The sequence below is a fragment of the Micrasema longulum genome, unplaced genomic scaffold (genome assembly GCF_059751315.1).
Source record: "Micrasema longulum isolate JH-2025_06_02 unplaced genomic scaffold, ASM5975131v1 h1tg000867l, whole genome shotgun sequence".
Lineage (NCBI taxonomy): Eukaryota > Metazoa > Arthropoda > Insecta > Trichoptera > Brachycentridae > Micrasema > Micrasema longulum.
Genome location: NW_028278059.1, coordinates 328,835 through 350,423, shown reverse-complemented (window position 1 = coordinate 350,423; position 21,589 = coordinate 328,835). Strand labels below are relative to the sequence as shown.

General features: G+C 31.5%; 1 protein-coding gene across 1 annotated transcript in view; it reads left to right on the top strand.

The window, feature by feature from the left end:
* Positions 1 to 17,166, top strand: part of LOC148278522 (uncharacterized) — a 48,854-nt gene extending 31,688 nt beyond the window's left edge. The window contains exons 4-6 of the mRNA XM_088231283.1: positions 13,455 to 13,588; positions 13,743 to 13,983; positions 16,681 to 17,166. Coding sequence (XP_088087409.1) covers positions 13,455 to 13,588; positions 13,743 to 13,983; positions 16,681 to 16,754 — 449 coding nt within the window. The 3' untranslated portion in view covers positions 16,755 to 17,166. The remainder of the gene's footprint in view (positions 1 to 13,454; positions 13,589 to 13,742; positions 13,984 to 16,680) is intronic.
* The last annotated feature ends 4,423 nt before the right edge of the window (positions 17,167 to 21,589 follow it).

Below are 21,589 nucleotides of genomic sequence, written 5' to 3'. Positions count from 1 at the left end.
TAATGTTCCCTTTAAGTATAACATTACTTTGGGGGATTTACCTGTATCGTTGTATGTATAATGCGTAATAATCTACGTACCTATAATTCAGTCTACAATAAATAACTCATTCTATTACGTATGTTCTTCTTTCTCACGCAATGTATCCTAACGTACATACAAACGTTACAATGTTTTTTCCGTCATACGCTATCGTTTTGTTCTATTCTGATATCGTGTTAATAAATGATACGATTTTAAATATAACATTCACCAAAAATACTGGATTCTACTGGGTGTTAACTTAATTAATATTCACAACAGCAAAAAATACAACCAATTAGTCAATAATGTATTATTTTTCATTATTTAATAACAAATTAGTCTTAACGTATTACAACAGAGATGAAGAACATTTTAGAAAAGGGAATGTAGAAGTCAGCCTCGTGGTAAAATGGTCAGTGCGTTTGCCTACCATGCAAGAGGTCTTAGGTTCGATTCCCGACATGGTTGATATAAAATATTTATTTAAAAGGGTGTTTTCTCACTATGATATTTCATCGTCCTTGGACTGGTACCTGAAGGGTTGATCACCTAACGTTTATGTAACAAAATTGATCGAGATATGCTGCGATTGGTGTACCAATCCAGTGCCCTGTGCAACATTAGGTGTGGAAAGGGCATGATGATGATGATGAATGTAGAGAGGTAGAAGTGTAGGCATCCACTGGGCTTATGACTTGTAGTTCGCAACGTTAACATCAACAGGTCAAACGTCAACGGATGGAAGAATCGAAGGAATACAGATTTTTAAATATAGGCAAAATGGTGAATGTTGCCCAGTGTACTCCGTAGATGCTTAAACCTCTACATTCTTTAAAATGTTCTTTATCTCAGTTGTAATATGATATTAACAGTCCCTAAGGATGTTGAATCCAATCCTTGTCTGCAAAAAATTGGGAAAACTCTTAACATTGTTAGCAAATTAGTCAATTATTTGAAACATCTTCATCGTACTCCGAAAAAATATCGCAAGCAGCTTTGGCAGCTTTATCTTTCCATTGAACTCGAACAGAAGGAATTGTCGAAAATGCTCACATTTGTCTACTTAACATTCCAATTTAAACGCCGGCAAACAAGTAAAATAATTTGTGTATGCAAGAGTTTAACGCAAAAGCAAACGCAATTTACTGTGGAGCGGAATTTTTTTTTTTGAATGACGTATACCCTATACCTTTTGGTTTTACTTTCGGTGCCATTTTTTAATTCAGAAAAAAACGGACAGATCGCATGTTTTTTTTAATCTATCAGTTTTAAATATTTTTATATTTAAAACCCAGTAACATTTTATAAGTGAAGTTAATTTTTTGTTGAAATGCAATAGCTGGTTTGACTTACCGCAGTTTCGTTGCAAGGTTGCGTGAAATTTAATGAAGATTTACTTACATTGTTCTGAGATTAAATTAATAATATAATTAATACAAGAAAAACAAAGTTGTGATTAAATTTAGTGCAACACTGAATGAATTAACCGTGACACGAATTTACATGATCTGTGTATTTGTAAGTTTTAGAAAGAGAGAGCAAAAGCCAACTGAACCGAATCCGACCGGGCACACGCAGATTCTGGCGAGCTCCAATCGAACCACCGACGTTGGGTAGTTTCGGTGTGTCTTGCGCGGTGTTGTTAGTGGTTAAAATGCGGCAAGAGTGCGTGCCCATATAAGAAATAACAAAAAAATAAGATCTAGTCGTTTTATGTCTCGTTTAGTAAGTGTTGTCATCATGTGATTTTTCATGTTGATTTATTTTTTATATGGTTGGGTTAATTGTTGTAGTGTTTAAGTTAACATGTTAACAATTTATATAAAAAGTCCTAGTTATCTTTAGTTTCAACAATATTATTTGTTTTTAAAAACACAGAACCCTCCTCGGTCACCTTTGTTTTGTTTCCTTCTATCCGTTAGCACTTTAAATATTCTTGGATTATCTCCGATCACTAATGTACACAGCCTTTTAAATTGATGAAAAATTATTTGTTTTCAATATTGCCTATTCCCCATCGTGCTGCTGCGGACATATTAATCAATCTTTTGAACACTCTCTATAGACTCGTCCCTTTCTCTCTATCTATGATTACGAATGGAGCTTCTCGCTACTATCCGTGGCCCTGTTATAAGTCCTTTCGGAGATATAGATCTGGTGGCTTCCAAAAATAATTTCAAGGCTATTAAAAAGTTTTGTGATAATTTTGGTGAATCGATCATGTCCAACCAATGAAATTCCAGTCAGTGAATAATTCACTTTTCTTTTTTGTCAATCCAATGAAGTGCATATTATGTGCTTCTGGATGATTTTCTTTCAGCACAAAGACGCTTAGGCTACCAGATTGCAGAAAGATCTTTCGGCAGCTTTTCTCGTTTGCCAACGAGGAACTTTTCCGTGTATGTGGACACCGCCAAGGAGATTTATGTCCTCGGATGCCTTGTGCGGTATGTGGTGGGCAAGTTGTTTTTAAAACACAACAAAACATGTATTTAAATAGAACCAGCAATTTTTGCTCATAAATAAATAAAAATCAATGCTACTGTTTGATACATAAATTTTTTTACTCTTCCTCAACCTCTCTAGCCCAACGTCCGCGCTAAAAGGTGACGTGACATCAAATGAGTGCTATTCTACGTGTCACAGCAAAAGCAGCGAGATTTATAAATTACTCTTGCAACAATATTTTATAAAAAACATTTATGAATTTCGCAAAAAACTCTTAATATTATAAAAAAGTTTTATAAACACTACTATAACAAGAATTATAATTTTCTAGAATTATAACTAGTCGTATTTGTAGCATTTTAAGTAGGGTATTTCTGGCACCCTTCTTAGGAACTCGTTCGGGCTTAAAATGATTCAAATATGAAGTTTTAGTTTACGAATCTGAAAGTTGTAATTGGATACAGTCCAATCAAATCTTCAACAACAATACGTTTTCATATTAATCGTTCTACTGTGCCTACTAACACAAACTAATTACGTATGTTTATTTGGTTGACCGACAGGTACTAACAGATAAACATACGGTTATTAAACTTTCAAACACCCGGAACGTAAATTTCACTCTAAAATAAATTACGTTTTTATCCACCGTTAGCTTTTTTCAAATACCATACGTATCTCTTGCATCAGAATAAGCCGCAGGTAGTCGGTTTTACGCGCTGTCACATGAATAGAAATTCTTTCCCCCATCCAGGGGACTAATTTATGGAGGCTTTAGGTGTATATTGTACGCCGGTTGCCTGAAATTGTACGTTATTTTCAGGCTCCATTTTTCACACGCAATTTTCAATATGTGTACTTCCTCCCATTGTATCAATTGAATAATTATTTTAGGGGTCTTAAAACGATTTACGTTAACATTTTTATTTTAAATTGTAAGCTTTTCTTTTCAATATTTTGATGATTGCTTTTTGTCAACTGATGAACGACACATTACAGTAATGTTTACTTATAAAATCCAGTTACAACATCATCTCAGCTATCAATTTGCAAACTTTTTATAATAATGTAAGGAATATCATAAAAAGAGGTTATTTCATTTTAAAATGCAACATATAAAAGCTGCTTTACGTCTAACAAATAGCATTTCAATTTTTTATGTATTTATTTTAATCTGTATGTTTAAAATATGCCCTTTGATATAAGAGGAACAAAATTAAATTTTTCACGTTTCATGGTAGGGTCAAAGTACCAATGAATGACCGTTTAAGGTTCAACTTGTAGTGAAATCCACAATAAAGGTATAAATTTCATTATTTAAGCGTATAAAATAAAAGAAAAAAATAAAAAACTCATTAGTATTTCTAAGTACTTTTTCATTTTTATTGAAATACGAGTATTACAATTATGATTAATATTACTCTAAAAAATTAGCAGAATCACCAGTGAATGACCACTACTACTCCAGTAAAAATAATACTAAGATTTAGTTACATCATAACATTATAAAACACCTTAACACATTGGAATATGGGTATGTTTAAAGAATTGCATAAAAAATAGCATAAAATAAAAGACTTACCACGCCTTTCCTTATAAAAACACTATCAATCTCAGAACAATAACGGGAAGACGCACTATTGCCTTTTGACAACTCACAGTTCAAAACTTGATTTGTTTCTAACTAAAATATGTGTCCGCCTACTGCTTTTGTCATAGTTTCTAGTGTAAAAGTTTTTTGACTTGACACATGTAACAATTCTTATTATATTGTATTTTATTAACTAATGGTCATTTACTGGTGCTTTGACCGTATAACGAGTAAATATGTAGGTATTTGTCTTATAAAAAAATTACATCACACTGAGATATACGTAAACAAAGATAAAGTACTACAAAAAAGTAGGTAGGTACATAATTTAATCGGTTTAAAAAATTATGCCAGTTTGGGGTAATAAATGAAGTTTACAGTAAATGTTATTTAAAAGCAGGTAAGAAAAACATAAAAAGCCAAAGTGGTTTTTTCATCATTCGAAAAATGTAAATTATTTTCACTTTATCGCCGTGAGAATTTTCAATCTAAAAACTGAACATGGAAAACGAAACTCATCAATTTCTTCATTCTCGTTTCCAAGCCGGTGTAATCTGACGATTGGAGAATAACAAAATACCAGACGCCATAACAAAGGTAGACGGCAATCTTGTACATCCATTTGGTACTTTGATACTTACTTATTCTAGAATTACTATGCTCATGCACAGGCCATGCCTATGTTGAATTGTTGGTTTTAATAAATACAATGATATATGTTATAAGAAATTTACCAAAATATTTTTAAAAAATTCAAATAAATATAAAATTAAATTGAAAACATAAAAGAGGGTCGATGTCCAAAAAAATTATTATTGAATCTTATTAAATTATAATAAAGTTGAATACTCCATTCACATACCAGAAAACCACTTTAAAGATCAAGGATTTTAATTTTGGCTTCGCTCATACTTAGAAAAAATGACAATAAATTAGTGGCTTTTAAAAAATTTGTTAGTCAAATAATGACTAATTATGAGCACAACAATCTTGTTTTTAAAATGTATTCAGTAGAATATCATATTTATTTTACGTTCAAACTCAAAATACTTATATAATATGAAAAAATATATGCATAGTAAACTGAACAAAAATAACCAAAAACTATGTAGCAAAGACTAAGAAGGGCAATAAAATTATGTATGCAATACAAGTATATCTAAACTTAATATATTACCTCCTATTTGTATTAACCGTATCCGTGGAAAAGAATAAATCAATGTGTATATAAAACCTGAACGAGATTTTACGAATCCGTTTTTTTTATGATTCTCAGATTTATAAAGTTACTAAAATACAAAACCGGTATTTCTTGGATCAACCCTCGCTTCCTCCACCTACCATGGAATCACTTCTCTACAATACCGCAGAGTGTGTGCGTACCAACTACTGCTTCACAAAATTATAACGGGAATAGTTGACTGCGCAGATTTACTTAGTTTAATAACAACACGTGTTTCAGCTAGGATTTGTAGATAATACAACTTGTTTCATGTAGCAATAGTAAAATATTTTATGTTAAAAATGCTTTTTTTCGTGGGACTTTTTCAGTGAACAATACAAAATTTTAAGATATAGACTAAACAAACATCTCTCTGTCAGATTTAAAATTGACACTTTAAATGTATATCATAACTTAGAAGACAATGTAATAATAAATATATACATCTCCCTTCTCTTTCTTATCCTCTCTTCATGCACCCTTGTCGTAATCCTGACCAATTTACAATAACTTACCTTTCTTTTAAAAAAATATGTATTTTCTTTGATTATTAAATATAAATACATTAAAAATAACCTTTCCATATGTATAAATATATATATGTATTTATATATACGTATTTTTTTTTCTTCACTAACTTTATACAATTTGTGGAAATTTGTTATTGGTTCTGAGTTTATACACTGTATCTGTTTGTTTACTATAAATATGTTTGTAGAACTGTTGGTTTCCCAAAGTTATTTAAAAATAAATTAGTCCGCCTCGTATTGTATCGGTTAGTGCGATCATCTACCATGTTTGAGATCCGGAGTTCGATACCTGGCAAAGGTATAATGATTGCGGCGATATCAGGTGTACACATTTGTCATCATTTTAAGTCCAGTTTTGAGACAGCAACTTTGATAGGTGCGTAGGTTTTTCACGAATGTCAATACGTTTTTTTGGGTGATTCCATCGTTATTACGACGTTCCAGCAACCATTGCAGGAGACATCTTCAGGGTAAACTGTTTCTTTTATAGAAAAAACATTTGTTTATATACTTGTACTCTGTACCGTGTCACAGTCAGCAAAAGGCACATTCCGTGTCATTTTTGTAGTGAATAGTGCCGGGAACCATGTCGAGTTTAGTTTCAGCTCATCATTTTAGTATATGTTGTTTAAGTGTTTGTGTATTTACATCGCCTCTTTTATTATTCAAGCACTGTGCTGTGCCTACTGCCGACTACGACATGGTACAAATTACTAGTACAGAAACACATATTTTTTCTAAAGATCACACAAGGTTATGCAATGATGGCCAAAACGTTGGAACAAATCCAACATACACGGGATAACATAAAAAATAAAAATTTAGAGAAACTTTGATGCTTGACATTCGAGATACTCTCTTAAACATTAAAAAAAAACAACTAATAATTTTGGCATGCTCGTGTTAATAAGGAGTGTTCTGTCAACAAGTTGTTGATTTTTGCTCAACTACCACAGTGAAGGTGTATGGTGGGATTGGCATGTTGGTGCAATCAATGTGTTTAAGATGAAACGAGTACGTCTTGAAACAGGTAGACAAACCGATAGAGTAGACAAGTCGGTAAGTGGGTACATCCAATGATTAACTAACATTTCGGAAACAATAGTCTCTTAAACATTAAAAAATATATATATATATTTCAACTAATAATTTGTGCACGGTAGTGTTAGCTATAAAAATGGTGTGTTCTATCAGCACGTCGGTTATTTTTGCTCAACTAACATAGTGAAGGTGTATAGTGGGATTTGCATGTTAGTGCAATCAATGTTCTTACGAAGAAAGGACGTACGTCTCAAAATAGGTAGACAAACCGATAAAATATATAAGTTGGCAAGTGATAAACTAACATTTCATCAACGTTTTGTTGGTGTGGGTAAGAACTCTTAATTTGTTATTTTTTTTGTTTATCTTATGTTAGTCTTAATAACTCCATAAGGGGTGGAGTTCAGTCCATATCTAAAATCATTTGGACTCAAACGATTGTTTTAACCTATGTAATATGTCAACTTTTGCTCATAGTGTTAGAAATGATTTTTAATTGTAAATCAACGTGATAAGATATAATATGTTAACTATGGTTCGGCCCAAATGATATGTTTAAAAAAAAACAAACTCTACGCTGCTTCCTAAAAATTAATCTAGAGTAGTCCTAGAGATACTCTTTGGCATAACAACCCATAAAATGCTACTTATACCGCCTAGCTTATTGAGTCCTATCTCAACCTTTATTTTCTTCTATATCCGGAGCTACTTAATAAAATCTCCCTTGTTTCATCAATCTACAACTAAATGTCTTCTCCTTTGTCCTTTATTTGTTTTTAAATGAAAAAGCCAGCTCGATTGTCCCACGGACCATTGACTTTATGGACCAAAGGCAGATTCCAACACTGATTACATTTCTCTTTTGTTTATTTTATTTCAAATTAAAATATTCGGAAAACGTCCCTCGTAAAAGTAAATACGCGAATTCAATTTTAATCTCGTAAATATACGGAAATTTCAAATATTCATATTAACTCGACCAGATTTATACCAGAAAACCAACTCCGTCACACAAAAATATAAATTGATTTGAAACGTTTTGCAACCATTTAAAATTAAAAATAAGATTTTGTAATATTAATATTTAAAGCATTAACTTTGTGGTCAAACATTCAACTGAATGTTATTAAATATTTGTATATAACCACTTACCGACTTTTCTATCTCTACCGGTTTCGAGACGTACTCATCTCCTCGACTGTACACTAAATAAACCAACATTCAAAACAGAATATAACATTACATTCAGTAATATAAGTAATGTAATAACTTATATTTCCATATAAGTTATTAATTAAAAAAATACTTGGTACACTTCGACTTATTTATTTTGACCAATTAGCGCTTTCACCCTCTAATTGGCATCTTCAGACTGGTGAATATTATACAGTGTAAGGTTAATTTATATAAAACTAAATATTATCTTAAGTGTAGGTACATTTAAAAATAAATTGAAAAATATACAATACGCAATATTGCAATGGAACAGAGTGAGACAAATTATTGAAACATGTACTAGCAGCGGTGTACTTTAAGAAAATAATCTATTATATGAAATATATTTATTGTTTTATTACAATGAAATATTTTCTTAAAGTACACCGCCGCCAACACATGTTTCAATAATTTGTCTCACTCTGTTCCATTGCAATATTGAGTATTGTATGTTTTTCAACTTATTTTTAAATTTATCTACACTTAAGATAATATTTAGTTTTATATAAATTACCCTTACACTGTATAATATTCACCAGTCTGAAGATGCCCATTATAGGGTGAAAGCGCTAATTGGTCAAAATAAATAAGTGGAAGTGTACCAAGTATTTTTTTAAAGTAATAACTTAGATGGAAATATAAGTTATTACATCATTACAATGGAACTCCATCAAGAGTTGTCAATAAATAATTTAAATGAAGTAATTTAAGTAATACATTGTATAAAAAAATATATTTTCTACAATTTAGATTATTATAATTTATATTGTTTTTTAAAACTTTACTTCGAAGCCTTTCACACAAGTGATCAAAAGATAAATTCCATTATCATGCATGGAGCATCGCTTATTTATTTGTTATTTAGTATTTTAAGTCAAATAATTTTCGCCCTTATGTCAAAATAGGCACAATTATCTGCTTGTAAAAATTACCATTATGAACTCATTCTGGCGAAATCACAATAATTATTTACTAAACTAAGGTATAAAATAATATTTGAACCATCTATTGGGAATTTATTTTTTTTGTTTTTATTTTGTATTTTGTGTTCATTTAGAAAAAGGATTTTTTTTTACCAATTATTTTATACTAAGGGGTGAAATTAAGTACTTAGCTTTTGGAGAATCGTGTTTACCTTTGTTTTTAAAAACAAATCATGAAAACGGATAGTAAATTTATTCTTCAAACTGATAATATGAGCTAGTGGATGCAGCCAACAATCTATTAGAAATGTACTCAGACCAGAGCAAATCAACATGTAATAAATAAAAATAAAAATTAACACTGACTAACCTACTGTTGATTCCTCTTCCTTGTCAGCGATCAGCTCACGCTGTCAAGAAAATTGGTGATCAGTAACACTGCAGGCACAATTTCGTCTGGACAACTCCGTCAACACGGATGACGATGAACGGCGATGGATGGTGAAATTTTTGTGCGAGTTGAGGCGAAGTTATAATAACTTTCACCGCAAAAATAGCAAAATACTTTTTGCATATTAATGAAACAGGAATGAAAATTACTGCTCCCAAAAATTAATCAAAATTAGTATCAAAGCTAAGAAAGAAATATTTTTAAAAGGGATTTAGATAATGGCTAACTGATCAATCCGAAAACATCTCAAGCGATTATAATTGGTAGCCGTAAACAATTTTTCCGTCTTAATTTTTCAACTTTTCCTGCTAAGGCATCACTAAGGTGATCGACCAAAATGGGATCCTTTTCACAGAAACAGTTTAAAATCTTGGCATTATTATGGACCAACACTTAACGTGGCAAGAACAGACTACTGAGGTTGGGAAGAAGTTTCATCGCACCCTCTATTCACTGAAAAGACTGCAAAATTTTCTTCCGACCCCAACCAAAAAAATCTGTCTCAATACATTCTATTGTCTTCTCTATGTTATGATAATATTTGCTATCTTGACGCCAATACGGAATTCATAGATCGTCTGGAGGGTTTGCAGAATCAATTTATCCGTTTTATTTTCAATCTTAAAAAGTATGAACCTGTATCACCCTTTCGCTCAAAACTCAAGTGGCTTCATTTTTATCAGCGCAAAAACTTTCAATCTCTCTCATTTTGTTATAACATTCTTCACAACCCTTGCGCTTCAAAATATCTTGCTGAAAATTTCATTGACCTTTCTGATCATGGTCTTTTGCTTCGCTCTTCTCATGAGAGAACACTTTCCATTCCTCGACATGACACATCATTTTTCATCTATTCCTTTTCCGTCCAAGCTGCTAGACTTTGGAATGAACTACTCCTTTATATAAAAAAATAACTTTCTCAAGCCACCTTAAAAAAACGCCTAAAACATTATTATTTATCCTCAGAATCCTGAACTTGTTTTTTGCTAAACTGCTTTTTTTTCTCAGATGTGTTTTTTATCCCTTTTTTTTGGTTCTTCTTTCTCTCTCTTTCCAAACTCATTATCCTGATCCCACATTCATCATTTAATACGCATAACATAATGTACGTAAAAAAATATATATTAATGTTAATATGTGCAAGGTGTATCTATCAAACCGCTGACATTTTTAATTAATTAGGTTTTTTTTAATATTTATTTTTAACATACGTGTGTAAATTTTTACATATTTATGGTTTTTTAATAGAAAATTTTGACCTATATCATTTTTCGACCAGTCTGTTTTTTGGTTGGCAGGAAAATATTGCTTTTATCAATCCGCAAAAATACAATCTTTGTACTTGAAATTTTAAATAAATAAACTATTATTTAATTTAATCAATCAATTTTTACTCTTCAAATGAATAAAAATCAATGAGTTCGATTTTGGTATTGTGTTTAGCTTAATAAATGAAGATAGGTTATTGTATCAGGAGCACATAAATGCACGGCAGTACGCTTCAAATATTACTGACAATTGAAATTTCAATAGGTAATTCAGTAGGTGTATATGATCATTTTATCAGGCTTTGATCGCCGATCTACGTACATAGTTCTACATACAGCAGATCTATCGTCCAATGTTCTGTGAATATCACTCGCTGGTAGAGGAATGTTGAATTTTCACTATTGCCGCATTGTTTGAGGCTTAAATATTTGAAACCGAATGAGGAGAGCCTAGCAAACGAATAATCCCCCCCCCCACACGGGAGAGTTTGTTTCAATTGGTGTTCAAAGAACTAAATACTACACATTTTAGTAAGCTTTTGATGTTTTTCGATTCAGTGGTCTGATTAATGTGACATAAATTCATCGAAACGAAATGCAATTACGGAAAAATCGAAAACGAACGTAACGACAAATATTCATGAATTCATTTCAAATAATCAAATTGGAAAAAAAATATGCTGTCCTACATTTTTCAGATATTTATGAAATTTACTCTTTCAGTTGATGAAATCTGACAAACAAAACAATTTTTCATCTATTTATTAAATTCTACAGTTTCAAAACACAATTTTGTTAATCAACGGTTAGCAGTTAAAATAAATTAATTTAAAAAATATTTTTTACCAAGTGCAAGATATTACCTCTTTTTTGGTGTGGTGTTTATTTTCGTTTTTTTTTTATTGATACTTTTCGCCTTATTAGTTTTATTTATAAATATATAAAAGAATACGTTTATTCAAATATTACAATAGAGATTGAAGAGGAAGATATAGGGAAGTCCAGTTATTTACAAAGCTTATGACCTGTCATTGTCTGGTTTAACTGGCCACTTTACACACTGCGTAACATTTATCATTATGCTGGTTTTAACATCCATATTTCTTTAATGTTTCCCAATTGATTTTTGTGAAGCAAAGAGCTAGAACCGTTACTGATTTAAACATACTAATTACAGGCCATAAGCTATGCAAATGTCTAGATTTCTATATTTGTTTTTCAAAAATGTTCTCCATATATCTTGTAAAATTGAAAAAAAACATTTGTTAAACGTTTTAACACATGAAGTAAATTTTAGATTTATCAAATAAACATATTAGTTTTGGCGTTAATTTAGTTTTCATTTTCTTTTATAAATTTATTGCATAAAATAAGTAAACATATTTAGTAACAAGGAATCTATATAAAACTAGTAAATAGAAGATGAAAACGGAGTGTTCTCTGTTTAGGATAGTTTCCATCTTAAATGGCTCAGCCTGTTCTAAGATGGAGATTTTTTATCTTTTAAAGCATGAATAGTTTTATATCGATCTAACAATAACAAAAAAAACTCAAACCACTTAACTATAAATGCCCAGCTCATCAAATGTAAGAAATTAAATTAATTGTTATTTTACATAAGGTAAATATATTTGCCAAGAATTCGTGTTACTTAAACATAAATAAAATGGTATAATATCTAATAAAAAAACAGAAATAAAATAATGTATGTTAAAAAATAATATGTGTACTAATTATAAAAAGTACTACGTTTATTAATCTACATTTATATTTACTTTTTTATTCTCGCTATACTATTTATATGTGTAGTTAATTTTATTTTAAAATTTGTTTTACATTTTGATTCTTTTATATTAAGCATTCAATCAAAATTTTACTAAAATACTGATGAGAGTCAACGTACATTTGTTTGAAAAAGGCCCTTTAAAAAAAGGTCCAGATAATTATTTGAATATTGCCTAGCAAAATACAAAAAAAAGGTACGAAAAACATGAACATGAACTTTGCTTTGCATTGAAAAACAAACTTATCAAGGTATTTGGATTCTTTTAAAAATTTATTTTATGTATGCCCGTTCGAACGGTATTTTGTATTCAATACAATATCTTAAAATGAAGGATTAGATTATGAATAAAACTTAACAATGGCATTTCAGGTAAAAAAAAACATTTGTCATTTGCATAGTTAAGCCTACCTCTATTTCATAGAAACACTTTTGTAGAAAATCAAAATACTTTCTAACTTGCCTCTTTGGATATTTTTTTAAATGATTATCTGCATTAAATTATAGCTTTAGTACGGCGGCAAAAAACTACAAAAGGTAAACAAAATTGATTTGGAGCCGATACAAGCCTTAGATTTTTTCATATCAAAAGTACAAGACCAAAATCTGGGAAACTGACAAAAATTCTTTTTTTTTAAAACGTAATAATAAATTGATGACACTTAAGAACAGACCACTTTGCAAATTCGTTTCAAATGGCCTTCTCTATCTTTCATTTTTTTGTTGTTCTCTTTACCAAACAACCTGTTTATTAATATAAACTAATTTTGTTTTTTTATTACGACGAATACAAATATTTGCTGTCAATACTGAATCACAATATTTTTATGCAAAATAGCAAAAAATCTATCAAAATATTATCTGCAGCTTCAATTTAACTATCGCATTTTTTTATGCTTGTTTGAATTCAAAGTCGTCAAAATGTTTTGTTTATTTAGGATTATTTATTTTTCCCCAGCCCTTCCGAGGAGGGACCCAAAGATAGAAGGATTGCTCCTTCGATACTATATAGGGGAGGACATAAGGGTGAACTGTACGTCAGACGACTCTCTCCCTCCTGCCGAGATCACGTGGTACGTCAACGAAATTGAGGTAAGATAATATTTAATATAAGCTCAGCGTAGAGGCGTAGACTCTCTAAGGTTATATTATAAATCGAATTGAAGTATTTGAAATATGGATCCACCGTAGTATCCAACTGTACAAGTAAATCGCATTATTTAAGATACTTTTTTTTATTATTTAGGCCTCCTTTCTAAATCTGGAAGGATTCTGGTCAAGTCCTCCTGACAAACTTGGGCTAGTGAAGAGGTCCCAAGGGCTGAGACTGATCGCTGAGAGGTCACTGTTCCAGGCTGGAGGCCTGAGGCTTCGCTGTGCCTCGACTATATCCAGCAAGGTGGTTGGAGGCCCGTACAGTAGACAGACTGTCGGAGTGACGCATCTTCAGCCTCAGGCATTCTTCGACAAACTGCCATGGCTTGGAAGTAAGTTGGTAGAAATAGTTTACGCTTAAAGCAGCCATGTGTTTATTAGATTTTAAATTAAATTTTCACGTAACTACCTGCCGCTAAAACTCAGGTAGTATAAAATGAAAAAAAAATACATATTAGCCAACCAATAAGTTAATTAATTTTAAAAGTATAATAGTTATATCTCTATCGGCACAAACCATAATTCTTCTTCTTTCTTTTCCACATCCGCTCCTAAGTGGAGCATGTGGACATCACCAGCTGCCTCTGGGAGACTCTATCGCCAGCCACCATTTTCGCCTCCTTCCACGTTAGCGTCCTAGCGCCCCTTACTTCCGCCGAATAGTCTAAAGTCGTCATCGACGGCTTTCCAGGATGGCGTGAGCCCGAAGGTTTAAAGGAGAGGCAACTTGGGCTTAGGTTTTTCTGAAGAATGCGCAGCACGTGTCCAAGTCAGGTCTACCACCGCATTCTCAAGACTCTTGTTATAGGAGGCTGCTGCGTCCGTTCTTGGACTTCAATGTTAGTTATAAAATCGAACTACCTTTTACCTAATACTGCAAGGTAATAATGTAATACTGTACTAATAAGGTCCCAGAATTAACACCCATATAGGAGTACTGGCATTACGCAAGAGTTGAATAATCGGCATTTTGTTTTGACTGAGTATAGACTAGAGTTCCAGACAACACGACTCATGTTAAAAGTTACTCCAGCAAATCTTAAGTGAGTTGCGAGCTCTTTGTGCATGCTTCCATCATCAGTTATGTGAATTCCCAAGTATTTAAAGCTGTCAACTTTCTCGATTCTCGATCCATTATTTTAAAGAGGATGATTGAGGTCAGAACAGGATTTGTTGCACGAGTCTTTTTTGTATTAATATAAAGGTCCAGACAAGTTGAGTTTTCCTGAAGTTTGTAGACCATTTTTTTTGATAAATTGATACTGGTTCAAAAGAAAAAAATCAATTTAACCATCGCGCTATTTCCTCGTAGGAGTAGGCAGAAAAGATAAAATGCTGCTTTACCATGTCTTTGAATAATAATATTTTTTCTAAGTTTTACAAACCCATATATGGTCATGCCATGTCAGTCTCAGTCTATTTCGTTTTCTATATCCATCAACATTCTAATCGACAAACCTTTTAACTGTTCTTTGGCTGTCCATTCGCTCTACAAGTTCAAACTGGCAGAGCACTTCTTTCTTGATTTTGCGAAAACAATTTTTCTCAGCCTAACATAATGCACAGATTCCGACATTTGTGCACTAATCGTATATAGTTTTACGACACGTTTGCCTGAGAATTCGCATTTTGACAGTATTTAGCCTGCTCACATCCGTCTTTTAAAATTTTGGTTTAACTTAAATTAAAATTCATTCAAAATTTGACTTAAATTTGTTTCGAAAGAGAAGAAAAACATTTTTGAGAGGAAAATATGGGAGTCTAGACATTTACAGGGCTTATGACCTGTCATTTGGACGTACTCAAACATTTGGACATACTCAAAACATTTTAAAAAGTTGATTCACTATTCATCCGGTTTTCCGGCAGTATTTTTAAAAATGTATTTATTTTGAAAAATCAACCCATTCCTTTCCAGAGAGGCATTTTATTTTGATACCTTGAATCTGATAAAAGTATTTAAATAAAAATGAGCATTTGACTTGAAATAGAAAAATTAGTAAAAATTCAAATATTTTTTTGCACTTTTAACGAATTTCTGGCGAAAAATGAATAAATCATGGGTATTTTAAGACAATAATTGCTTCTTATTTTCGTTTCCATAGTCTTCTAATATTATAATGCATTTCCTCAAAAGACAGTCAACTACTTTTCAGTTCTTTGTTTTTATCTGCCATTGCCGATAAATGCTATTTCTTTCCTGGAAAATATTATTTTTTAAATTAACTGCTTTTTTTAATTTGTTTATAAGGACCTATCATTACTGCTAAAAGCAATTGTTGCTTTTTATTAATACTGCTTACTGGTATCAAAATCGTTTTAATTAATAATTGTTTTGTACCTTCAACAATGTTTTGAGTTTGTTTAAACGTTTGCAGACTGGCTAGATTTCTTCTTTAGGGAGTTATTAGGATCTAAATTTGTTGCAACAGAGAGGGAAAACCTTTTTGAGAAGGGAATAAATATTTTTTTCAAAAAAAAAAAAAGAAATATTTGCGTTCACAAATATTATGATTTTTGGGGCCATTTTCAACAAGCGGTAAATAACTTACTATTAGAAAACGGGAATCAAGTTCGGTAGAGTGGGGTTCGAACCTAGGACCTCTGATCCGTGAGTCCGTAACACTAGCCACCGGACCACAACCCGATTCAATGGGTTCCGGAATATGGGAGTTTCCGTCATTGGCTGGTTTAAGCGTTATGTTACGCAGTATTTAAATTAGCCAATTTTAGGTCATAAACCCTGTAAACGCCTAAATTTTTCATTCTCAAAAGGCTTTTTCCTCTCTGTTAAAACAAATTCAGTTTTGTACCTTATTCAATCAATATTTTGTATGATGAAAGAGGATTGTTTATCTTCTAAGAGATGTTTTCAATTTGTTTTATCTAAATTATTTAAATGGTTTAATTACTGATCAGAGTTTGAGATGTTTTAAACTGCCATAAAAATTTATTAAAAAATTCCATTGAATAAATTACGCAACATTTTATCATATGAATATATTTAACAATATTTTTCTTCATTACAGATTCCGGATCGAATTCATCAAAATCATGGCTGGCTCTTGTATTTCTTCTTTTATTTTATTTTGAATTATTTTAATTTGTTTTAATGTCTTGCCCTTTAAAATTTTAATCCTTAAAAAAAACACAACTTTCAAAGGGACTTTCCTTAATTTTGTTTTTTTTCATTTTTGATGTTATTTTAATAGTGTATATATTTTATTTATGTTTTAATTAATTGTATGAAATTCAATTTTAATTAAATAAACTTAATCATAGTATCAAGCAGGTCCCTGTGATATTAGAAAATTTCTGAATTAATATGCAATATTATCTCGATGTATTACTAGGTTTAATATTTTTTAAAAAGATATTATGTAAAAGTAAAAAAATTAAATCTTGTTTTATTTTCTTTGCCGGTAATTAATTAAACAAAGAATTTAAATAAATATTTATCGTAATATAATTAAATATGCATGTTTGTATAAATTGTAAATATTATAATAATTAATGTGTGTACTTACCTATCTTTGCACTGTAATATTGTAAGGACTATTAATTTACCGTAAGCACATTAAAACAATTATTCATTGTTAAATTTATTGTTTTATTTATACGAGTACTGCTGAACAATCATTTATAACTTTATTAACATTTAAAAATTAATAAATAAAAAAACTTCACTTTTCCACTCCTGAAATTATTTATCATCATCGAAATTCTTTTTCCGGACCTAATTGTGCAAAGGGCACTGCATTAGTACACCAATCGCAGCGTATCTTAATCATTTTTGTTGTTACATGAAGAAAACATGATCAGTCTTACGCTTCAGGTGCCAGTCCAGGGACAATGAAATATTCTAGTGTAAAAATACAATTTTATATCAACCATTACGGGAATCGAACCTGAGGCTTCTTGCTTGGTAAGCAAACGCGCTTATCATTACACCACGAGGCTGACTGAATTTATTTAAATGTAATAGTTTTCCATGAGAATAAAGCGTGTATTTAATTGTTTTCGTTTTTTTTGTTTCATTACTTAGGTGTATGAAAATAACTTATGAAAATCGTAAATTACTAGGTAATGGTAATGTTTTGAACAAAAGGAAGAATTTTTGTATCTGGGAAGCATGTTTTCAAGAGATGGAAGAGTAGAAAAAGACGATGAGAAGAGAGTGAATGCGGGCAACAAAATAAACGGCGCACTAAGCACAGTAATTGCTTATAAAAATATGTCAATCGAAGTAGAGCTTGCAGTGCACAACGGAGTTTTAGTCCCAACACTTATGTATGGAAGTGAATCATGGAACTGGCAGAGGAAAGATGTAAGCCGAGTGAACTCGGTTGAAATGCAATATCTTAAACGAATGTGTAGGAAATAAATGTTTTTTTTTTAAAATTACTTCACATGAAACATTATTTTTTTTCTTTTTTATTTTTTTTTATTAATGAAACGGGTTGCGAATGATGAAATCAGGCAAACGTGTTAATCTGAGTCAAGTATAATTGACAAGATTAAAAAAAGGTCTCTGAGATGGTTTGGTCATGTAGAACGAATAGATGACGAAAGAATGGTAAAACAAGTATGTATTAACATATTACAACAGAGATGAAGAACTTTTAAGAGAAGGTTTATGACCTGTCAATGGCTGGTTTAAGTGGCCACTTTATGGCACTTTATGGTTTAAGTGGACAAGTATGTATGGCAAAAATGAACGGTAACGTGGGACGAGGATGACCAAAGAGGACGTAGACATGATCAGATAAACCAAAATCTTAAGTTTGGTCATACCAAAAGTAGACAGAACCAAAGGGCATGTATGTAAAGATGTATGGATGTGGAAGAAGCTAGGAATATATGCCAGGATAGACGTGTGTGGTGGTCTAATCTGTCTGCCTACCCCTACGGGGAAATGGCGTGATGGTAGAAGTAGTAGTTGTAGTAAGGTACAAAGGACAACCTTAATCATCATTGTCACAAGAAGGTAAGATGTTCAGTCAAAACCGGGTCGTATTCTCGTGGTAGTATTGCGGACTCCCGAGCTACAGGTCTGAGGTTTAAATCCCATTCTACCACAACTCGATTTCCATTTTTCCAGCACAAGTAACATACGACTTTGAGGAAATGAGATGAAAATTTTAATATTTGAGTAAATAATAAGAATTCGAGTATTTATCTTATATATTTTTTTAATTTAAAATTTACATGCACAATACAGCACTACTGCCAATTACAATGTAAACATAAGTTTTTTTTTTATACAATAATCTTGAAAAAAAATCCATCTGAATTGTGAGCATAAGATTTGTCAGCAGGTTCATTTGTTTATTGTTTAAATGTTTCATACTTAATCCACATTTGTTCTACTTTTTATGATTCCTCTCCCCGGTGAAGGTTGGAAATCATCGCATCTAGTTTTTGTGCTTTGTTGGCAGCTCCCTGAACATTTGAACAATGACAGTTCTGCAATGGAACCAGTCACGCAAGTTCTTTAGCCAAGAGATGCGCCTTCTACCTACACTGCTTCTTCCTTCGAGCCTTCCCTGTTGAATGACTTGTAAAATGTTATATTTTTCGTTTCTAATCACACGCCTAATGTACTTAAGTTTTATTTTCTTAATGGTCTTCAGAACCTTCATCTTTAGCTTTATCCTCTCCACTGCTGGATAAAGGCCTCTTTCAAACGTCTCTATTCCTTCTTATCACCCGCTTTCATCATCCATTCAGTACCAATTAATCTTTATTCATTCGTTGGAGAACATCATCGTTTTGGACTCAGTCCACTGAACAGATTTTTAATATTTTCCTTTAGAACCACATTTAATCAAAGGTTTCGATCTTTTTTGAAGACGCTTGGTTTAGCCTTTACGCTTTGATGCCGTAAAAAAGTACTGATGAGACGCAACACCATACAATGCTTATTCGGAGGTCTAAATTAATGTTTTTACTACAAAAGAGGTCACGTATGCTGAAAAAACAGTCTCGTGCTATCTCTACACTGACTTTGATCTTTTGTGAGTGATTTCAAATATCATTCAGTTGGCGGCCTAAACATGTGTGTGGATGGACTTGCTCAATAACCTTCCTTTAACTTTTAAAGCCATCAGTATTAATTTCATTTGACGAAATCGCTTATTGTATTTTATTTAATTTAAAATTAAGACAATTATTGATAAAAAAAGACCTTTTCTTTTTCAGCCAATTATGGCTTCATGTTCAAATTATTGAACATTCGTCTGACTCCTGTATTTTACTTGTTACATGTTACATATATAAAAACAAAACGTGTAAAATAAAGTACACAAAAGAACATTTAAAGATAAAACATGAAGTCAATAAATAACTATAAAAAACAAAGACAATAATAATTAATACAGAGAGAAAGACTCTAAAACTGGTAATCCCAGCATGGAAAAGATCCATCTTTCTTAGCAGGTGGTTCAACAGACCAGTCATCCACCTCACAGGTATCATCAACGGTACACTAGTGATGCATTTAGGAAGAACCAATGGTATATATTGCCTAGCTCGGCGCATATAATATTCCGCTTCAAAATGTCGGGATTACAAATTGACCCTTTCAAAAGTTTTCAGGCCAACTTTACCAAGGCAATGCTTCTTCTGGCCCTCAAAATATGATATCAAGCATTTCTTAATAATAACAATGATGGGTCGTGCAGTGGATAGTATCTATATTCACTCATGGACGATAAAGTTGAAGAAGAAACCTCATCTGTATCCTCAATTTTGTCTATCTTTTATGCTTAAGTGTCAATTCAAAGACTGTGAATTCTTTTAATGTAAAAACACCTTTTAAAATAAATGTTTTTTTGTGATTATTCATAATATCGTAGTTAATAATAAATAATTGAAATATAAAAAATATTCTTTTTAAGCTAATTATGGGTGCTATTCTGAATCTCCGTGCAGAGGTAGAGAAGAAATAGATTGGAAATTTTTATTTTTGGCATGCGACACACTTTACTTTATATATGACCACACTGATGATTGAACTCCAAATAAATATTAACAAGTGAAACCAAACATCATGATTTTTAATTAATATTATTGAGACCTTAAAAACGAACCTAAAACACTCAGTTAGGTTGAATTAACCAAACAGTTTTGAAATGTCAAATTACAATGAAAGCACCCACCCTTTTCCCGAAACTTTTCATAAAGATTTGTGTCGATCTTCAGTTTCAGATGTGTCAAATTTATTTCCTGTTTTGGGAGTTGTTTTACTAATTACATCACATGACCAGAGACTTAAATAATTATTGCAATGAAACTTCGATATAACATAATATTACCAAGACAAAACTATAATATTTTTGTAGCATAACGGAAAAAACAAGTGAATTTTTTTTTCAAATATTTTGATGAATTTTCAAAAAATTGGTCAAGCGGAAATGAAATATTTCTTTACAATCAAACCGCGAAAATAACAAAACATAGAAACTTTAAAACCTTTCATAGTGATCAATCAAATCCACATAGACAAAACAATCACGTTTTTCTAATTTCCGAGTATGACAGTGAAGGAATACAGGTTAGCTCCAATTTGAGACCGCGGCCGCATGCTCCAGATCCCGCTTCGGAAAGAAAGAAAAACGTAATAATACAAACAAAACGACTAGACAATGTCAATTATAAAACTGTTAATTTTACGTCATTTGACGTTTAACCATCAGTGTGACCATATCTAAAGCAAAGTGTAGTCGCATGCAAAAAAAAATCACAAATTAACCACTATCTTCTCCTCCGCCAAAATTTAGAATAGCATCAGATTCAAATTATTTTTTTTGTACACGCAACACATTTAGCAATTTAAAAATGAATAATTTTGTTGTGTTTTGCTAACATACATATTAACAAATTAAAACAGATAAAGTGAACATTTTAGAAAAGGAAATAAAATAAAATTAAAAATAT